This window comes from Phyllostomus discolor, chromosome 8, assembly GCF_004126475.2.
Source record: "Phyllostomus discolor isolate MPI-MPIP mPhyDis1 chromosome 8, mPhyDis1.pri.v3, whole genome shotgun sequence".
In the NCBI taxonomy this organism is placed as follows: Eukaryota; Metazoa; Chordata; class Mammalia; order Chiroptera; family Phyllostomidae; genus Phyllostomus; species Phyllostomus discolor.
The window spans coordinates 44,171,023-44,190,479 of record NC_040910.2 but is presented as its reverse complement, the minus strand read 5'-3'; the positions used below and the strand labels follow the sequence as shown (position 1 = coordinate 44,190,479).

At 42.3% G+C, this 19,457-nt stretch overlaps 1 protein-coding gene across 1 annotated transcript in view; it reads right to left on the bottom strand.

The window, feature by feature from the left end:
• Positions 1-1,966: 1,966 nt before the first annotated feature.
• Positions 1,967-19,457, bottom strand: part of LOC114503673 (zinc finger protein 14-like) — a 36,061-nt gene continuing 18,570 nt past the window's right edge. The window contains 4 exon segments of the mRNA XM_036034482.1: positions 1,967-3,191; positions 4,410-4,470; positions 4,679-4,805; positions 17,924-18,170. Coding sequence (XP_035890375.1) covers positions 2,291-3,191; positions 4,410-4,470; positions 4,679-4,805; positions 17,924-18,170 — 1,336 coding nt within the window. The 3' untranslated portion in view covers positions 1,967-2,290.

The following is a 19,457-nucleotide window of genomic DNA, read 5'->3' as shown; positions in this document are numbered from 1 at the left end:
CCACAGGACTAGATAGAGCCCGGCCACCTCCCCTCACTGAGGCTCCCCTGTTCTAGAAATCTGTTTCGATTTCAGTAACTGAGCAACTTGTTTTCTCTCACCATGCTTTAAATTCCCATTCCTGTGTTTTAAATTCACCGACAAAGAGGCAGCTCATGAAACACTAGGGCCCCATTCCTAACTCCAATTCAAGCAAAACCCCAGGCCCATCAGCGCATGTTCTCTTTCCCTTTCTCCTCCCAGCAACCTTGTTGTACAGCCCCAGGCATGCTGTGTAATTTCCAGGTATCATAAATAATCTTTTTTTCAGTTCCTGATGGTTATTGCTGAAGGACATCTTCAAATTGTAAGAACCACAAGAGCCAACTACAAAACATTCCCGAGTGCTGGCCTCCCAGTGGTTGGAGTGTCCTCCATACACCAAAATGTTTCAGGTTTGATCCCCATCAGAGCACATACCTAAGTTTCCAGTTCAACCCCCAGTTGGGATGCATGTGGGAGGCATAAAATCAATAATAATATCCTCAAGTAAGGATTTAAAAAAATACCCTAAAGATATTTTCCATGGGTTAACTTTTGTGGTATCAGTGCCCTTTTGGGAACAGTATTAACACCCAGACTAAAATAAAATTGGATCCCAAAACTGATGTCACCATATGCATCAACTGAATGAAAATGTTTATTACTCAAAATGTACTTTCAAAGGAGAAAACAAGCAAGGGTAAGCTGGTTCATTGATTTGTGCAAAGGTGAATGGGTTGGCCCTTTCATGTGTGTAAGAGTGGAGGCTGAGTGTTTTCAAGGCTTGGCCCTCCACCCGCTGACACACATAAAGACATGTATCAACTTTCACAACTTCTTTACTGATGATTCTGGGCCAGGCAAGATAAGCAGGTATCTAAAGCCAATTTAGAGTCAAATATCAAAAAGGAGGTCAGAGTTTTATTAATGACAACTGAACAATGACACATTTCATTTAAATGTATTTGAACTTTGAACTCAAATATTAATTGAAAAGTGATGTGAAAAGCACAAGCAACATATAATTAAGATGACACCTTAAAAAATATTTGAATCTATTCATCCTAGGGTACAGGAGAAACCCAAAAAGTCAGTGTGGATCCTGAACTCTCTTCAAAGGTTTTATTAATGTTAGTGTTTATTTTCATTTGTTGTGTTATAGGTGGCACCTTACCAGTGCAGCCTACCCCCATGCAGCAAGAAGCCCCTTTAAGGAAACAGAACTCTCCCTGGCTGCCAAATAAATAGACCAAAGCTAGCGGGTCCTCAGGTACCATGGCTGCAGGGAGTTTGTCCTTCATGAAAAACCTAAAAAACAAACACAACCCTCTAAAGTGTTTGTGTATTTAGAGTGCTTTGGAGATTTATTGATTGGTATCAATGATGTTTTTGTTGAATGACATTATGTGTGCCCAAGTCAGTAATACAATTCCCACAGCAATGCTGAACTTAAAAAAAAAATCCAACCTAGGTGCCCATTAGTTAATGAATGGATCAAAAAACTATGGTACATTTACACAATTGAATTCTATGCAGCAGAAAGAAAGGAGCTTCTACCCTTTGCAACAGCTTGGATGGAGCTGGAAAGCATTATGCTAAGCGAAATAAGCCAGGCAGTGAAAGACAAATACCATATGATCTCACCTTTAACAGGAACCTAAACAACAAAACAAAGAAACAAGCAAAATATAACCAAAGACTCTGAAATAGAGAACAGACTGATAAGTGCTCAGAAGGGAGAGGAGAGGGAATTTCAGGGGAAATGGGGAAGGGTTTACAGGAACAAGTATAAAGGACACATGGATAAAAAACTAGCGGCAGGTGGAAATGGGAGGGAGGAGGGGAGGGCTGGGATGGGAGTAAAAGACAGAAAATTGTACTGCAACAACAATTAAAATAAAATTTTTAAAAAAGAGAAAACTACAGGAGCAAACACAGGGAAAAAAATCCAACTATTTAACTAGTAAAGTGTGTTTATTTGATAACAGCAGAGAACTGTGTCTTGGTGCAAACATACCAGAGCAAAATCTATAGGCAGGTTGAACAAACAAATGAGAAAAATGTTACTTTATAGAGAAAAAGGAGTAAGTTTGGAAGGGGTGCTTTGAATCAAAGTCCATTGTGAGGACTCTTCGATGACTGAGTTTTCACAGTTCCCAGTGGGTGGTCTTGTTGCTGGGTTAGGAGAAATCTTACACCTGTTTGGGTAGTAAAAACACTTTCCTGCTAGAGTGCAAAGTATGTCTCTTCCTGTTATATTACATATTTTTCATTCATAGGGTTTCTCCATAGTGTGAGTTTTTTGTGTCTGTATTTTTGTGTCTCTGTGGGCTTTACCACGTATTTTACATTTATAGAGTTCCTCTCATGTGTGAGTTCTTTCATGCTTTCGAAGATCACTGATATACCTAAATGCTGTACTACATATTTTACATTCATAGGGTTTCTCTCCAGTGTGAGTTCTTTCATGTCTTTGAAGATCACTGACATACCTAAATGGTGTATTACATAGTTTACATTCATAGGGTTTCTCCATGGTATGAGTTGATTTGTGTCTTTTTAAAGACCTGAAAGATATGTAGGCTTTACCACATTTCTTACATTCATAGGGTTTCTCTCCAGTATGAACTCTCTCATGTATTTTAAAAGTCCAGTGGTCTCTGTGAGTTTTACCACATATTTTACATTTATAGAGTTTCTCTCCAGTGTGAGTTCTTTCATGTCTTCGAAGATCACTAAGATACCTAAATGCTGTACTACATATTTTACATTCGTAGGGTTTCTCTCCAGTGTGAGTTCTTTCATGTACTTTAACATTTCTGGAAGACCTGAAGGCTTTACCACATATTGGACATTCATAGGGATTCTCTTCATTGTGGGTTCCTTCATGTTTTTCCAACCACAGTAGGTGACTAAAGACTTTAACACATTCTTTACACTTATAAGGCTTCTCTCCATTTTTTTGAAATTCATATGCTTTGTATCCAGTGTGACATCTGTTGTGCCTACTAAGGGATGAACGGGACACAAAAACTTTTCCACATGTTCTGCAGTCATGCTGTTTCACTCTGGTGGCTTTTTCCTTCAGATTGTGATTTGAAATAAGGCTGAACTTTTCTCCACATGGATTAACCTGTTTACTTTCACAGATTCTCACTACCCTTGGACTTCTATAAAAAATAAGAAGCACAATATTAATGATTTCTTTATTAATAATTTTATATTAATTATATTTATTATGAATTATAGGAAAAGTATAGATAGTCTGTCTTTTCTGAAAATATACTGAGTCTACGGTCATACCACCCTGAACATGCCTGATCTCATCTGAAAATATACTGAATGTTCTCCAAGGCTTTACCCTTGTTATTATAAAACTGAGATGTTCACATATTGAGTTTATTAATGCTGTTTCCAAGTGAACTATTTAGTAAACACGGAACATAGATGTTACATTTGAGAGTATACTTTTAAAATTTTTTCTAAAAAGACTACATTTGAAGCAGAGTTTATTTGTTTGTTTTGTTTGCTACATATTTAAAAAATTTCACAACATATTGGGTTGGCCAAAAAGTTCATTTAGTTTTTTCCATAAAATAAAAGACACATTTTTCACTTACACCAATAACTTTATTGATTTGAATATTTTGAGTATGTTGGTTATCTCCCATGTGGTATAATGTTGATTGTTCTCAGTTAATGTCTTGATTTGACCACTATCAACTTCAATTGGTCTACACGATTGTGGAGCATTGTCCAGGGAGAAATCTTCAGCACAAAACTCTACAAACCACTTTTTAAAAAAATATATATATTTATTTATTTATTTTTAGACAGAGGGGAAGGGAGAGAGAAAGGGAAGGAGAGAAACATCAATATGTGGTTGTCTCTCATGCTCCCCCTACTGGGGACCAACCCAGGCATGTGCCCTGACTAGGAATTGAACTGGAGACCCTTCGGTTCACAGGCCATTGCTCAATCCACTGAGCAACACCAGCCAGGGGTGCAAACCACTTTTTGATACATTTGGTCAGTCACAGCCTTTTCCATACACTGTACAAATCTTTTTTCTTTTTTTTTTTTTGCATTTCATTTGCATTTTTACCTTTCTTGAAATAATAAAACATAATGTGCTGAAAATGTTGCATATTTCCTTCCATTTTCAATATTAAAATGGCTACACAAAAATTCACCAATTTTGATGTTGTTTTTTTTTAATGCACACTGATCTGGCAGCTGTCACAATATAATCTAACAAAACTGTTTTGAATGAAGTAAAAGACAAGTATGTGCAAGCAGAGCCATCTTATGGAAAAAAACAAACTTTTTGACCAACCCAATACTACAATCCTCCCGAGACACTGTTTTCTCTTGCGAGTGTGACTCACCTTAATTTTCTCCTCTGCTTTTCGTACTGATTTTTAATGTCATGTTCTCCCCATCTTTTTCCTAAAAAGGAGACCCAGAAAAATGATTTTAAAGAATTAGAATGATAGCTTGGAGCAAATTATTTGCTCTGAGATCATGAAGTGCTATAGCCATGCCCAGATTATTTACCAGCATCTTCCTTTTCCACATTACAGATCTTGAAACAACATTGTTGAGCAAGAAACTCTTGTTCTCTAACTGATGACTGAAGGGATGTCCTCATCCTTACCTACGGAGGCCAGGTTCCTGAAGGTTTCTGTCATTACATCTCTATAGAGCTTCTTCTGTGAAGGATCCAGTAAAGCCCACTCCTCCAGACTGAAGTTCACAGATACATCCTCAAAAGCCAGGGAGTCCTAAAACACCCCAAATATATAGTACAGTAAAATGTGAGACATTTTACACTGGGCACCTAGACTCCATTTACAGAAAAGTTACCTAAGATTCTCTTGTCTCCAAACATTTTTTCTATGACTTGGTCATTGAAAAGTTACTTTCTCATAAATTTTAACAGCATTTTGAACACCTGGAAATTACTTACACATTCTTACTGTACTCATAATACATCTTCTGATCAGCATGGGAGTTTTGACTTGTTCCATTTCCAAGCCTGGCCTTCACCCCTCCTTAGGCAACCTTGTGGCCCCACAGCTCCAGGGAGACCACCATATTGATGCCGAACTTAGTGCAGACATCCGATTAGCATAGAGCACTACAGCCCAGAACTCCTGGGCTCAAGCAATCCTCCTGCCTCAGCCTCCCAAGGAGCTGGGACTACAGGTGTGCACCACTGCACTTGGCATAATGCATCTTATTTCTCTGTAATATCAGAGTCTTGACCATTTTTTAAAATAACAGAAATGCCATACAGCTGAAACATGTATTATCATTTTAAGACCATTAATTTCTCATGAAAATAATTCTTTCATCTGCTATCACCCACCATTTATAGCAATCCACAAGACAGAGGGTTAAATCTGCATGATGTTTCAATAAATAAACATAGTGAACAATTGGGAGCCTTTCCTTCTATTCCCATAACCCAACATGAGAGTCCAGGGAGCCTGTGAAAATCACTTTCAACAAAGCCAGCTGATAATGTTGTCCTAAAGTCCAGGCCTTTACCAGTAATCAGATGCACTGGCTCAATGCAAATATGCCTGTACAAAAGTATTGCTTGTAATTTATGTAGTATTTATCACAGGCTCAGTTCTTCTTTTCCCTCTCTGTTCAGTTTAGTGGGGCTAGAAGGTTATTTAAAACTTAGAGCTCAGACACAAGAAAGAAGCCATAACAAGTTATACCACAAAACACCAGTAATGCATGCTCAGGGCTGCTGCCTGCCAAATTCTAAAACACATAGTGAGAGAACAGACCAGCAGAGTTCTTTCTGGTCAAAACGCATGGGGTACCCTGGGCCTCACTGCCCTTGAGAAACAGGTTAAGAGCTGCAGATTGCCAGGGAATTCCCTGAAGTCCATGTGGTCGGATGGTGATTTTGGTCATGATTACAGAACACATAAAAGGTTCAACAGTCCTTCCTTTTAAAAGAACACAAAATTTCCATTCTCCAATTTCAAAGAAAAATTTTCCTGGCAAGTCACTCTAGAGGCTGACTTGCCACCTTCTGGTGTGGCTCAGTGGACTGAGTGCTGGCCTGCAAATCAAAGGGTTACCTGTTCGATTCCCAGTCAGGGCACATACCTGGATTGTGGGCCAGGTCCCCAGTTGGGGGCATGTGAGAGGCAACCACACACTGATGTTTCTCTCCCGCTCTTTCTCCCTCCCTTCCCCTCTCTCTGTATAAATACATACATAAGTACATACATAAATCAGATCTTATTTTAAAGAAAAATGGTGAAATAAACTATTATTCTTATATCCACCAGAGCCTTGAGGTTACAGGACAAGTGGCATCTCCAAAATTAAGAAAAAGAACATGTGGTATATTGAGATATGCCCCAAATATTCTGTTCTTACAAGGCCTGTACCAAAAAAAAAAAAAAAAAAAACCCAAAAAACAAAACCCTATATCACCAGAGTCTAGTGCAAAGACAATGAAGAACAATAAAGACAGAACACAAAACCCATGAAATGTAAAACAACTATTTTATTTATTTATTTTTTTATGGAGACTAAGATATGGTGCCTGACTGTGTCTGCAGGTGGAGAGCTCAGGGGGGAAAGAAAAGGTAGGCTTCTGTCACCTCTTCAGTCTGGGAGAGAGCTGCTCCTCCAGCCCTTACCCAAAAGCCAGACAATCCAGTTCTTCCTTGTATGCCCCTGACAGCCTTTGAGCTGTGGTTCACGCACTAGATCTCAGAATGAGTGAGTCCAAGTAAGTTTGCGCATGAGCCCTTTCAGAGGTATGCCTAGGACTTCAGTAGCCCTCTGTGTCACTCAGCCACAATCTCTGCTGGTTTCCACACCCAGAAGTTATGGGTACTTTTCTTTCCAGTGCTGGAATCCTGGGCTGGGGTGCCTGAAGTGGGGTTAAGACTCCTGCTTCTCAGAGGGGCCTTCCACAACCAACATATTTCTCCCCAATTTTTAAACACCACATGTGGATGTGCTACCAGCTCATTCAGTGTCTCTGCCCCTTGAACCAGTCTCCATATGGATTCTTCTGTATATCCTTATGTATAAGAACTATCCAGCTAAATTTGAGGTGGTTCTCAATGATAGTTGTTCTGTCGTTTGGTTGTAATTTTGGTGTAGTCAGGGGAGAACGCGAGTATTGATTTTATATGCTCCACCATCTTGGTGGAAAACACTATTAATACAGCTACTTTAACTGAAACACCCTGGCCAGGTGGCTCAGACTGTTGGTAGCGTTGTCTGATGCACCAGGTTTGCAGGTTCAATATCTGGATGGGGCACATACAGTAATCAACCAATGAATGCATGAATAAAGTGCAACAGCAGGTCGGTGTTTTTTTTTCTCTCTTACTATTTCCCTTCCTCTCTCTTTAAAGTCAAATAAAAAAAGAGTTCATTGCTGATCTTAGCAAGAACCATTAAAAAAATCTTCAGAAAAAAATATGAATGATGAAGGTAGAGGATTAGAAAAAAATGACTGTTGAAAGTGAATAGAGCCCTGGCTGCTGTGGCTCAGTGCTTGAGTTCTGGCCTACAGGCCAAAGGTTTGATTCCCAGTCACGACACATGCCTGGGCTATGGGCCATATTTCCCAGTTGGGGGCATGCAAGAGGCAACCAACTAATGTTTCTCTCCCTCTCTTTCTCCCTCCTTTCTGCTCTCTCTAAAATAAAATAAAATAATAAAATCTTAAAAAAAAAAAAAAAAAGAACCCTGGCTGGTGTGCTTAGTGGATTGAGTGCCAGCCTGTGAACCCAAAGGTCACCAATTTGATTCCTGGTCAGAGCACATATGCCTGGGTTGCAGGCCAGAACCCCCAGCTGGAGGCATACAAAAGGCAACAGATCTATGCATCTCTCACACATCAATATTTCATTCCCTCTCTTTCTCCCTCCCCTCTCACCCTCTCTAAAAATAAATAATTTTTTTTAAATTTTAAAATAAAAAAGAACCATCAACTGGTTGCTTTCTCCTATGCACCCCTACATACCCCAACCCAGGATCAAACCCGCAACCTGGGTATTTGCCCTGACTGAAATTGAACCCACAACCTTTCAGCCTATAAGAGGACACCAACCACTGAACCACACCAGCCAGTGTTTATGTAAGCCTTGGGAAAAAAAAATCCTCAAAACCTGTAGCTAAACTCATCACATTTGTTTCTCATGACATGAGTGTCTATGGGAAACACCAGACAGAACTCACAACAAAAGAGAACTTTTGAAATAAATGGAGTAATTGAAAGATATACAAGCCGATAGCTTTCCTGTAGAGCCACATGGATACACTCAACTGACAAAAGAAGAAAAGCAATTCAACAGAAAAAGAAAGTCTTTTAAACAAATAGTGATGGAGATAAAGAATACCCACATACAAACACACACAGAAAACAAATAGAGACAAAGACCATACATGTTTTACAAAAACTAACTCAAAACACATCAGAGACCTACATGTATAAAGCAAAAGTAATAAACTCCTACACGATAACATGAGGAAATCTAAGTGCAAAAGAACAATGAGGCACTACACATTTATTAAATGGATAAAATTTAAAATGCTCAGAACACCAGATATTAATGGAATGTGAAGGTAATCCACATTCATTGCTGGTGGGAATGAACTGGGCATGCCTACACTGGAGAAAGGAACTTCCTTTCATTAATGAATGTACTCTTACTACATATGGCTAAGGTCCAGCAATTACACTCCATAGTATAGACCTAAAGGAATTGAAACCTTATGTTTATACAAAAACATGTTCATGAATTATTTGCAGTTTATTCATAACTGGCAAGAGTTAAGAGTTAAGCACTATGTGCTTCAAAAGGTAAACAATTAGTGGTAAACCTAAATGACAATCAGTGGTAAATCCAAACTATGAAATATTTTTCAGTGATAAAAAGAAATGGGGTATTAGGCCATGAAAACACAGGAGGAACCTTAAAAGAGCCATGCTAAGTGAAAGAAGCCAATCTCACAAGGCCACACACTGTATCATTCCAAATACATTACATTTTAGGAAAGACAAAACTATGGGCCAAAAAAAAAAGTACAGTGCTACATCCGTACTCATCGTTAATTCGTTCCGGAACTCATGAGGAATGCCGAAACCAATGAGTATTGAAGCATTTTCTCTCACAGGACGGCGTTGTGACTCACACAAGTTCTAGCAAGTGCTACAAGTCCCAAGCAAGAGCCAAGGGCTGAAACATCTTTTTTCTTGTCAAAATGCAATGAGTACAGTTTGAGAGTTCTGAAGATGATGAGTACCCAGGTATGACTGTACTCTGGGTTTGAAGGATTTAGGGGCTGGAGGGAGAAATGATTGAATAACTGGAGCACAGGAGATTAATGGGAAGTAACACTACAATAAAAAATATAAAAATAATAAATACACATTATTACACATTTGCCCAAACCTATAGATCCCATAACACAAATAGTCAACACTAATATAAAGTATGCACTTTAATGCATCAATATTGGCTCAGCAATTCTAACAAATGTACCACAGTAATTCAACATGGAAACAGTAGTGCAAACTCTATGGATGCACAGGGGAGTTGCGGGAACTCTGTACTCTCTGATCAATAATTCCATAAACCTAAAACAGCTTTTAAAGAGTCACATCCATCAAACACTAAAAAAAGATGCAGACAGACTCATTACAACTCACCCCTGATGACTGCCTGATGGACAAAACAAGCCATGTATCATTAAACTGATTTGAACTTATTTCAGTAAGCCAGCAGGGTGCTCTACAGCCTGAGACCAGCAAGGGAGGTGAAACTCCCAAGGAATGCCCTTGTTGGGGAGTGTGGCACTGTGTATTCTCAGAAGTGCCATGGTTATGATCAGTAGATTCTGGAACTCCAATGTGGATCAGCAGTTTCCTGGTGAGTCCTGGTATAGCAGACTTAGTAATATACAGACAAATGTTACCTGGATTTATATTTTCAGCATCTGACTCAAGACATTCCCAGAGTTCTTTTACCACAGAAAGGCAACTCTTAGACAACAGTCCTAGAGTGTCTATGAACATATACTAATGGGCCAACTGTGAGCCAGTAGTAAGATGACTTCCTGACACTTGGTTAGCAGTGGTGACCCTTGGGTTCTGTTCTTTATCAGAAATGTTCCCAGTTAAGGGGTAAATACCAGCAACTCTTACCAGCAACTCTCCACTGAGCTTGGTCAAGTACAAATGTGTACTGTCCTCCTGAAAGACTATGCACTCCCCAGTGCTGTGCATTCAGTGAATCCCAAGAAACATTCCAAAGAACCAAAGTCTGGGAGAAGGATGACCTCCTTCAACACCTCAGCTTCATTGAAGGGACTCAAGTACAAATGAGTTTCACTCCTGCAGGTGTCATAGCCAGAGAGCAAAGTCTGGCTCCACCATGTCACAAGTCAGTGTCAGTAGCCCTGCTGAGTCAGTGGGTTCTGTTTCCAGGACCAAAGACATTAAGAGGCAGCTCAGCAAGGGGTCACATGCTCAGTGCTTATGAGAGCCTCTTGTGAAGAGGGCCTGCTATGTGTTACAACTGCAGCTCTGATGGCATATAGTGTGGAGCCTAGGTCAATTTCTTTATTAGAAGCCTATGGACAACTTAAAGTGCTCCTTTAAAAAGCCCCAAGTCCCTGACAACAGGGTTAGAGGTCTCCTCTATTGTAACAGGGAATAAAAACTTTATACTATACTGACTTACCATGAAATAGAATTAGAATAAGATGTACTAACTGATAAAAAGAAGTCACATACTGACAGTTTCTTTGTAAGCATATTGCAAGCACCAGCAGTTTCAATTTCTGTTTGTACAAGAAAAAGCCTTGACTATGGCTTTGGGTGATGCAAGTCACCCAACTACATAGAGTTGGCTGGCACTGGCCAGTTCCAGGATGCTGCCATTAAAAATCCATATCAGGACCACTAAGGACACTGCCAGCACATCCACAGCCTCTTCCCCTGATCTCTTTGTTCCCCTTGTCCCTCTGTTGGGGGCCACCCTGCCTGGTCTCAGGAAGCTGTAACCCCCTTACCCCGTGACTTAAGCAGAGTGAAAAACCTCCAGACCAGGAGCCACTAAGGAGACAAAACTTATTTCCCTGGCTTGAACGGCAGTCAATGCCAGGTAACAATTCTCTTGCATAGAGAATGAACCTAAGACAGATGTGTTCACAAAGGAATGACAGAAAACAGACTAACAGGGCTATGGAAATGAAGGGGTGATCAGACATCAACCCCTCCCCCCTTTGGCTTTGTCAAAGCCTGAGTCTTTGCTCTTGGAAGTGAGAAATCCAAGTCTCCTGGCTGCCTTTGTCTTAGGAGAACTGCGGGGGGCAAAACGGCCCAGACCAGAAACGGGGGACTCCCAGGGTAATCAGGCCTGGGACATAGAATACGCAAGATCCTGTGAGATCTGTTTGCTGGAGGATGTTATTATCTTGGAATTTAAAAACACAGGCAGGAAACTTTTGGAACCTGTACCTCTTTCATATGTTAAAAACCCCAAACCTTCCCCGGATTCTCAGCAGGAGTGCTGCCCCCACCTTTGTAAGTTGTTTACATCTTGATCTTTTCTGCCAGACTGTGAATCCACAAACTCAGTCTGTTTTCTCAATAAAAATCTGCTTGGGTATGGACACGGGGTGCTCCCCACGTGAGGAGTGGCCATTCTGTCCCGACTCTCCCACAGAACCTGGTTGTCTCTGTATGTGTCCTTTCTCATGCTTTGACGAACCATCCGCAGCGTTCTGTGCTCACTGCAGGCAGGTGGGCACGCGTCATCCCTCTCCCCCCTTATCAAAACATCTGTCTGCACTGAGACACTAAGATGGGCTTTGAGGCAAGAATCCCCATCTTCCAGGTTGCCAGCACTTTCCTTTACATTAGCCCCTGCCTCTCAAATAATGGTTTATGAAGCAGCAGGCAGCCAGACCTGCATTCAGTTACACTATGACTAAAGGTTGCTACCATATATAGAGTTTAAGTACCGTGGGCTTAAGAAGGGTTTGAACTAATCCCTTTGCTGTGCCAAACTGAAACAATGGTGCTGTCCACTGTAACCCAGAAGGTCAGCATTTTGCTGCAACAGATGCAGAAGCAGCAACAGCAGAGTTACTTAGGGTTCTGGTGAGCCCTCTTGAATCTCCCCACCTACTGGCTTACCTTCCCTGTCTCTTCTTTCTCCCTGAAATACCTGTTTTTTATTAAGGAGAGAGCATCTCAGCCCTGGCTGGTGTGGCTCAGTGGACTGAGCACCCAACCTGCGAACCAAAAGGTCACCGGTTTAATTCCCACTCAGGGTACATGCCCGGGTTGTGAGCTAGGTGCCCAGGTGGGGGCATACGAGAGGCAACCGAGGAGAGATCATCTGCTGGGCTCACCTCATTCACAGGGTATGATTATCCTTATACCCACTAAGGTTCTCCCTAATGTCTAGGCAAACCCAACCTTAGTCACACCTTCACAGCCAAGATACTAACCCAGCACTACTGTAAGGACAGTCCCACTTTCTTACTCCTGTTCATAAAGAATGAGGAATTGCCTACCCTGTCAACCCAGTGTCCTCTGTACATGGAACCCAGGGTTGGTAGAATCAACAATACAGCACGAGGCAGCACCCAGCAAGCAGCAGCTCACAGTGCAGGAACCCCCAGGCTACCCTATCAGCCTGTCCAGATTAGGGCTATCAGGAAAGGGACAGCTCAGGATTAAGTTTTCAGAAGTCAAACATCAAAAATGTGGAGCCTGACCACTCGTGACAATAACAAACACAATTATGAAAAATTGACATTGGTACTGGCTTGTTTTTATGTAAACATGCACTAACAGAATGAGCAAGTATTAATCAAAACTGGTCACTTGAGAGTGTAAGGAGTTAGAACACAGACTGGAGCACAACATGCAGACAGAAAGTCCTCCTCAGTTAGTTCTCTAGTATGAAATCTGAGAAAGAAGATACCTACTAAGAAGAACTCCTGGTAGCTAACTGGGCTCAAATGTTTAAAAACAGTCTAACAGCTATTTCTACACAGGGGCCTCTCATGCAAAATGCACACCAGAGAAAAGCCTGCACTGTGTTTCTGCCATCTAGCCAGCTCTTATAAACAGGAATTCCTGGGATTCTCTTTCAACCAATAGGACTGAGGCTGTCTGCATCCATTTGGAGCTACACAGCTCCAACAAACCAGAGTAGCTCTTTTCTAACCAATCAGAACAGTGCTTTTGGGCCAATCAAACTGTGAGGACTTGGAGTTCTTATTCACATGAGGAAGGACTAATGGTGGGGACTCCTATCCAAATAAACAATCTCCCCTCTGGCTCTGGGAGCACACTTTCCCTTTCCACCGAAGACTGAAGATTGCATCCCCCAGACTGAGCTAAAACACTGAAGATATCTCGTCAGAGCAGAACAGACTAGCACAGCACAAAGTAGACTGACAGGGAACACAGCAGAACCAACCATCGAAGAGCACAGTAGAGCTGTGTAGCCAGAGAGGGGCCTGGCTCAGACTGCCAGGGCTGTCCTATGATCTTGCTGTTTTCTTAGCCATGCTGTTTTCACAGTTGTGCTGTATCACAATTAAGCTGAATCAAGTTTTCTTCCTCACCACATCCAAAACTGGGGATTCCTGTTGGCATCAAATGGTCAGCCATGATCATCTGTTGACATTTGCTTAGGAATTTTTCACTTTCCCATGCATTATTTATTTAAAATATAAAAATTTATACAAACCACATTTACCTATGATTAATCATTACTATTAATAAAATATTGTTTTTTAAACTTAATCTTTTTGATATATGAAACCACGCCAAGATTTAAACAATAAATTATAGAAAAATGCAAACCATAAAAATTTATGAATCTCTTTCTAACTAAAAGAACAAGAAACATTATGACAGTTTTCTCTATATTTCATAAGGATACATAAAAGAAATAAGTCAGATATAATACATTAGAGATTTGCAATTAAGCTCTGAAATGTACCAGGAATTTCAAATATTTGCATAAGCTTACATAAGCCTTGATGTGCTTTCTCAGTATGAAAATTGAAATTTGATTGCTTTTCTTTCCTTCTCACACCCAGAAAACAGCAGTTCGTTTACCTTAGATATAGTATAGTGTTTTTTTACATGTCAGAATTCTTTAGGGACAGGCATACACAAAACTAACCTAAAATTGGAAAAAGCACCTGAGAATTTAAAAACATCCATCTGACATCTTCAGGTTCTTTGGCCTGAAAGGAACCACAATTCTGTGGTTCCTTTCATAGGTTCTGTTGTTGATGAAAATAGGGCTCTTTCACAGGATTGCAAGGAAAGCATTTGAAGGACCCACACATGAGTATGGCAAGATGGTTTATTAGTGTGGAAGGCTACCCCTGGGTCCCCTCTCTGTCTCTCCCGTTGTATAAAATCAGGGCCAGAAATAGAGTGAGTGTCCAGAGATCCTGTATCATATAAAGCTCATTTCAGTCCAGCATCTGGCTAGTTTAGCTTCTACTTCTAGCTGCAAACCATTGCTATGCTGAGGTATCCAGGTTCCCACCTGGAGCCTGTGAGTGAAGTCTGTGCAGCCATTGGCCATACAGCGGCTAAGTCCACATGGCTATGGAGAGAGGACACCTAAGTGAACAGGGCAAGTGCAGGTCATGAGCAAGAGAAAGAGAAAGTGTGCTCCTTTGTTCCCCAGGGATTATATTAGCTTGGGTTTGGGATGGACCAGATGCTTTTTCAAAAGAACCAATCAACTTCCCAAATTTTCATGGACTTTTTGATGGCCCCCCCCCCCCAGCTAGACTGGCAGCCCTCTATAGTCCAGCACCTTCCCCTGCACCCCCCAACAAGCTGGTACTGGAGCAAGGAAGGAAGAATTATTAATCCCCTTGGTGGAGAAATGCTATAATCCCCTGGGTTGTGAAGCTGTAGCTTCCTGGTGAAGCAAACAGGCTCATGCTCCCCAGTTTATTAAACTCAATGTCTAATTCCCTTTGCTCTCTTTAATAATATCTAGTTAACTACCTATGGCAGCAGTCCCCAACCTTTTTGGTACTTGGGACTGGTTTCATGGAAGACTATTTTTCCGTGGACCAGTGGTAAGGGGAGATGGTTTGGGGATGACTTAAGCATATTACATCTATTGTGCACTTTATTTCTGCACTTTATACATTGTAATATATAATGAAATAATTACACGACTCACCATAATGCAGAAACAGGGGGAGCCTTGAGCTTGTTTTCCTGCAACCAGACGGTCCCATTTGGGGGTGATGGGAGACAGTGACACCTGAAGTGTCAGATTCTGACTTAAAGCCTGCCACCAGATGCAGCTGTATAATTGAAGTACATCAACTCACTTGCCACTATAAAGCCTGCCACCAGATGCAGCTTAATTGTCACTTACCACTCACTGATAAGAATTTTGATATGAGTCTACAAGCAATTGATTTATGAAGGTCTCTCTGCAGTCAAGCCTCTCTGCTAATGATGGTCTGTATTTGCAGCTGCTCCCCAGCACTAGCATCACTGACTCAGCTCCACCTCAGGTCATCAGGCATTAGGTTCTCATAAGGAGCACACGACCTCGCATGTGCAGTTCATAGTAGGTAGGTTTCATGCTCCTATGAGAATCTATTTCTGCTGCTGATCTGACAGGAGGCGGAGCTCAGGTGGTAATGTGAGAGATGGAGAGTGGCTATAAATACAGGTGAAGCTTCCCAAGCTCACTCAACTGCTGAACCACCACCCACCTCCTGCTGTGTGACCAATTCCTAACAGGCCACCAATCCAGTACAAGCCCAGGGATTGGGGACCCCTGACCTACAGTATCAGTTCCACAGTTATCTTGTGTTACTCACATGGTGTCTCTTAATCAGCTTACATATTAAAAGCCCAAGTACTAACCGAAACTAGAATCAAAGGGCTATAATACTCACTGGAGAAAGAAATCCAACAAAAAGAAAAATAAATGTTGGAATCAAGATAGTTCAGAAAGAAACCCACAATCAAAAAGGTGAATATAATCACAAACAAGGGGTACAGACACCCCTAGCTGAGACAGAGCCCCTGGAGGGGGAAGGATGGGAAAGACGCCTGAGCAGCCCCATAACTGAACTCTGGGAGCTCCACACACTCTCCCCTTTCCTGTAAGCACAGAAGTGCTTCCTCCCTCAGGCTTCCATTCTCAACGTGGGGAAACTCTCAGCCAGATTGAGTTAAAGTTCTGACCAAATGAACCCCCCATTCATAAACCTTCTGTCTGTAAGTTGGAACCCCTGATCTACATAGACTTTCTCAATATGCATAAATTAGACTCTTAAGTCAACTGCACTGGTGATGGGAAGTTCATACATAAGATCGAAAAATGTTCAGGCCTTAGAAACCACAACCTCAGAAAGGGTATCTCCACTCCCAACCCCATGTGTATTTGCATCCCCAGCTTTCCAAGGCTATAGCTTCTCTCAGTGTAAAGGTTCCTACATGAGGGGTGCAAACAGGTAAGGTACCTGTAGGAGGAGGCTCCCCAGAGTCTTAGCTTGGGTCTCTGCTCCCATTGGACCACTATTAATATTTTAAATGACACAAACCCAGAATTTGAACAATCCAGCAAAATCACTTAAATAGAGAATTTATATGGAAAGGAAAAAGGAATTTTTAAGGATTTTTTCCCGGTTCAACTAGAAAACCTCAAATATCTATTCCTTTTAGTAAAAGATGTCAATTAATTATATTTCTAGAGAAACAAACTGGTTTGGAAATAATTGATCATACTTGAACACATCTGCTCTGTAAGTCTAAATGCTGCAATTTGATTTGAAAACCCCAGAAGTGAAAAACAGACCTAACATATTTACTACACATGCCCAGCAGAAGAATGAAAGATACAAAAATAAAATGTAATCACAGAACTTTTTAAAAAAATTCACCTGTTTTTTGCACATCTGGAACTATTTATATAGTCTTTCAAGCTCTAAAATATATCCCTATTGAAAAAACGAACACTTAAGTCACTAAATCTTTTCAAGGTGAGAAATCCAGAGAGGGTCTTTGCTGACAGAAGAGATCACCCAAGAAAATCTCCAAACAGGAACCTCTGCCCAAAGAGTTCCCCTAGGATGTCTGTGCCCAGGAAATGTCCTTGCTGGAGAGGACCAGGATTGCATGGAGCAGACTTCCAGGGGGTTCTTCTTGCCTTTCCTCTCATGTAAAACAATATGTAACTCAAAAAAAAAAAAAAAAAAAAAAAAAAGTTAACCGTGGCTCTGTGGCGAAAAAAACAAATAAAGCATTGGGTCTCTTTGAAATGTAACACGGAGGACAAATTGTTGATAATGATGCCCTGACTCCCAGAGGAAAAGTTGGCTTTGGAATTCGAGGAGGGCCGTTGCCAGTCACAGGACAGAAAGTCGTGATCTGAGGGAGACCCTGCTTCCCAAACATTTGGAGAATTCAGGAGAACACGGGTCCCCCGGGGGGAAGGGAAGGACTGGGGGCCCCACAGACCACAGCTGCCTCCACGCACAAACCCTGCCGTCCCAGTCACGACTGTCCGCAGATGACCACCCCCTCCCCCATGGTCATCGCACCATCTGGGGACAAACGGTGCTGCGGGTGCACAGCTGCCCAGATATTCTCAGGAGCCGAAGTCGCCGCAGATAGTAACGAGACGAGACGGGACACCAAGGGTACAGGCGGCTGCCCCAGGCCCGACGCTCCAACCCTGAGAGGAACGAGGTCTGAGGTCCGAGCGTGGCCCCCAACGGACTGGAACCAGCAGATTCCCAAGGTGTAGCGGGAAAGCCGCTCCGAAACCGCGATTCCAAGAGGCACCTCCTCGCGTCTCCGGACCCTCGCCTGAACACTCACCATTTCTAGGTTTCCTGGGTCTCCCCAGTCTTGCGCAGGACTCTCAGGGTCAGTGCAGATCACAGAAGACACAGGTTGCGGAAAACTCACCAAAAACCTTGCGGGGAAAGATACCCAACACCCGCAGCACCTCTGAGTTGAGTTGGGGTGACCCAGACTTCTGGGTGTGCCGCCCCACCCACCGGCCCCAGTGATATCCCTGATTGGGCAGTTCACAAGGCAGCGCCCCCTCGTTCCTGAGTGACAGCTAGAGGAGAACCCAGGTTTTTGGCTAACACTTTTCGCTGGTGGGCGGGAATCTGACCCCCAGGGGTGCAGTAGCCTTTAGACAGAACATTTTCCCGGTTTGGGGCTGCCGAAGTTGTTTTCACCCAGCTCTATGTGACCACTAGGCTACTTGGTTGCAGACAAAAGGGTTAAGCTAGGCCTTACTGAAGCAAAAGTGTCTTAGGTCTTCTCAAGGGGTTGTGATAGGGGACTCAAGAGTTGGAAAATTTTAGTTTAAGTAATAACTAATAAGCTTAGCAATCAATGCCTGTAAAAGCTATTGTTCCAGGAACTGAGGGTATGACACACCCTGACTCCAGGAGACCATAAACAGTTCCACCTTTGTGCCTCAGGAAGACTGCAAGCAATTAGAGATGGTATCTGAGCCATTGTACTCCAGAGTGAGAGGATCACTGCCCAGGACACAGCTAAAGACCACCACCCAGGGCAAGAATGGTAGTTGTTTTTTTGTAGGGGTTTTTTTTTTGATCCAATTAACTTTCCCCTGAATTCCAAACCCCTTACCTCCACTTTGTTCTTCTTATAAAAAGGGCCAATTTAGAATGGAATTTAAGACTGTCCCTTAGGGTACCAATTTAACAGGGTGCAGCCAAGAGGGGGACCCCAAATACGGATTTGAAATGGGGTCCAGAACTCAAGGTGCCCAGGAAATATTAAGATGTCCACACCTGCCCCTCAGGTGTGAGTTGGGGGAAGGGACAAATGGATCAGGACCATTGAGAGCTGTTTTGCAAAGCAATAGCTTTGCAACTAACCTCTGGTGTGGTCATTTAACATATCTATTACCTTTGCATATCTATGCAATCTAACTGGTTGCATAGATATGTTAAATAGCTGTGGCCGCGCTCTGAGCCAGGGGAATGAAAGTAACTTCCCCACCAAGACGCAACTGGGGGGCAGGTCCCCCAAGTTACAGCACCTGTGTGGGGGCTTGGAGATGATTGGCTCCATGACATGGGGACAGTTCTGCCCAGACCCACGACGGCAGCCCCGTAAAGCTGGAAGGCTTTGAGAGTGCTGGCAGGTATAACTGAGTGTGGGAGGAGTTGGAAATGGGACTGCAGAGGAAGATTGGCACCAGACACGGCAGCCATTGAGAAGGGAGAACCATGAGGCTGTGGCAGTGCAGAAGAGAACCACTCAGTCTTTAGCAGAGTGGGGACTCCCGAAGCCCTGCGAGAGAGAATCACCATGCGGCTTTAGCAGAGAACCTCCACTCAGCTTTGGCAGAGTGGCAACCCCCCGA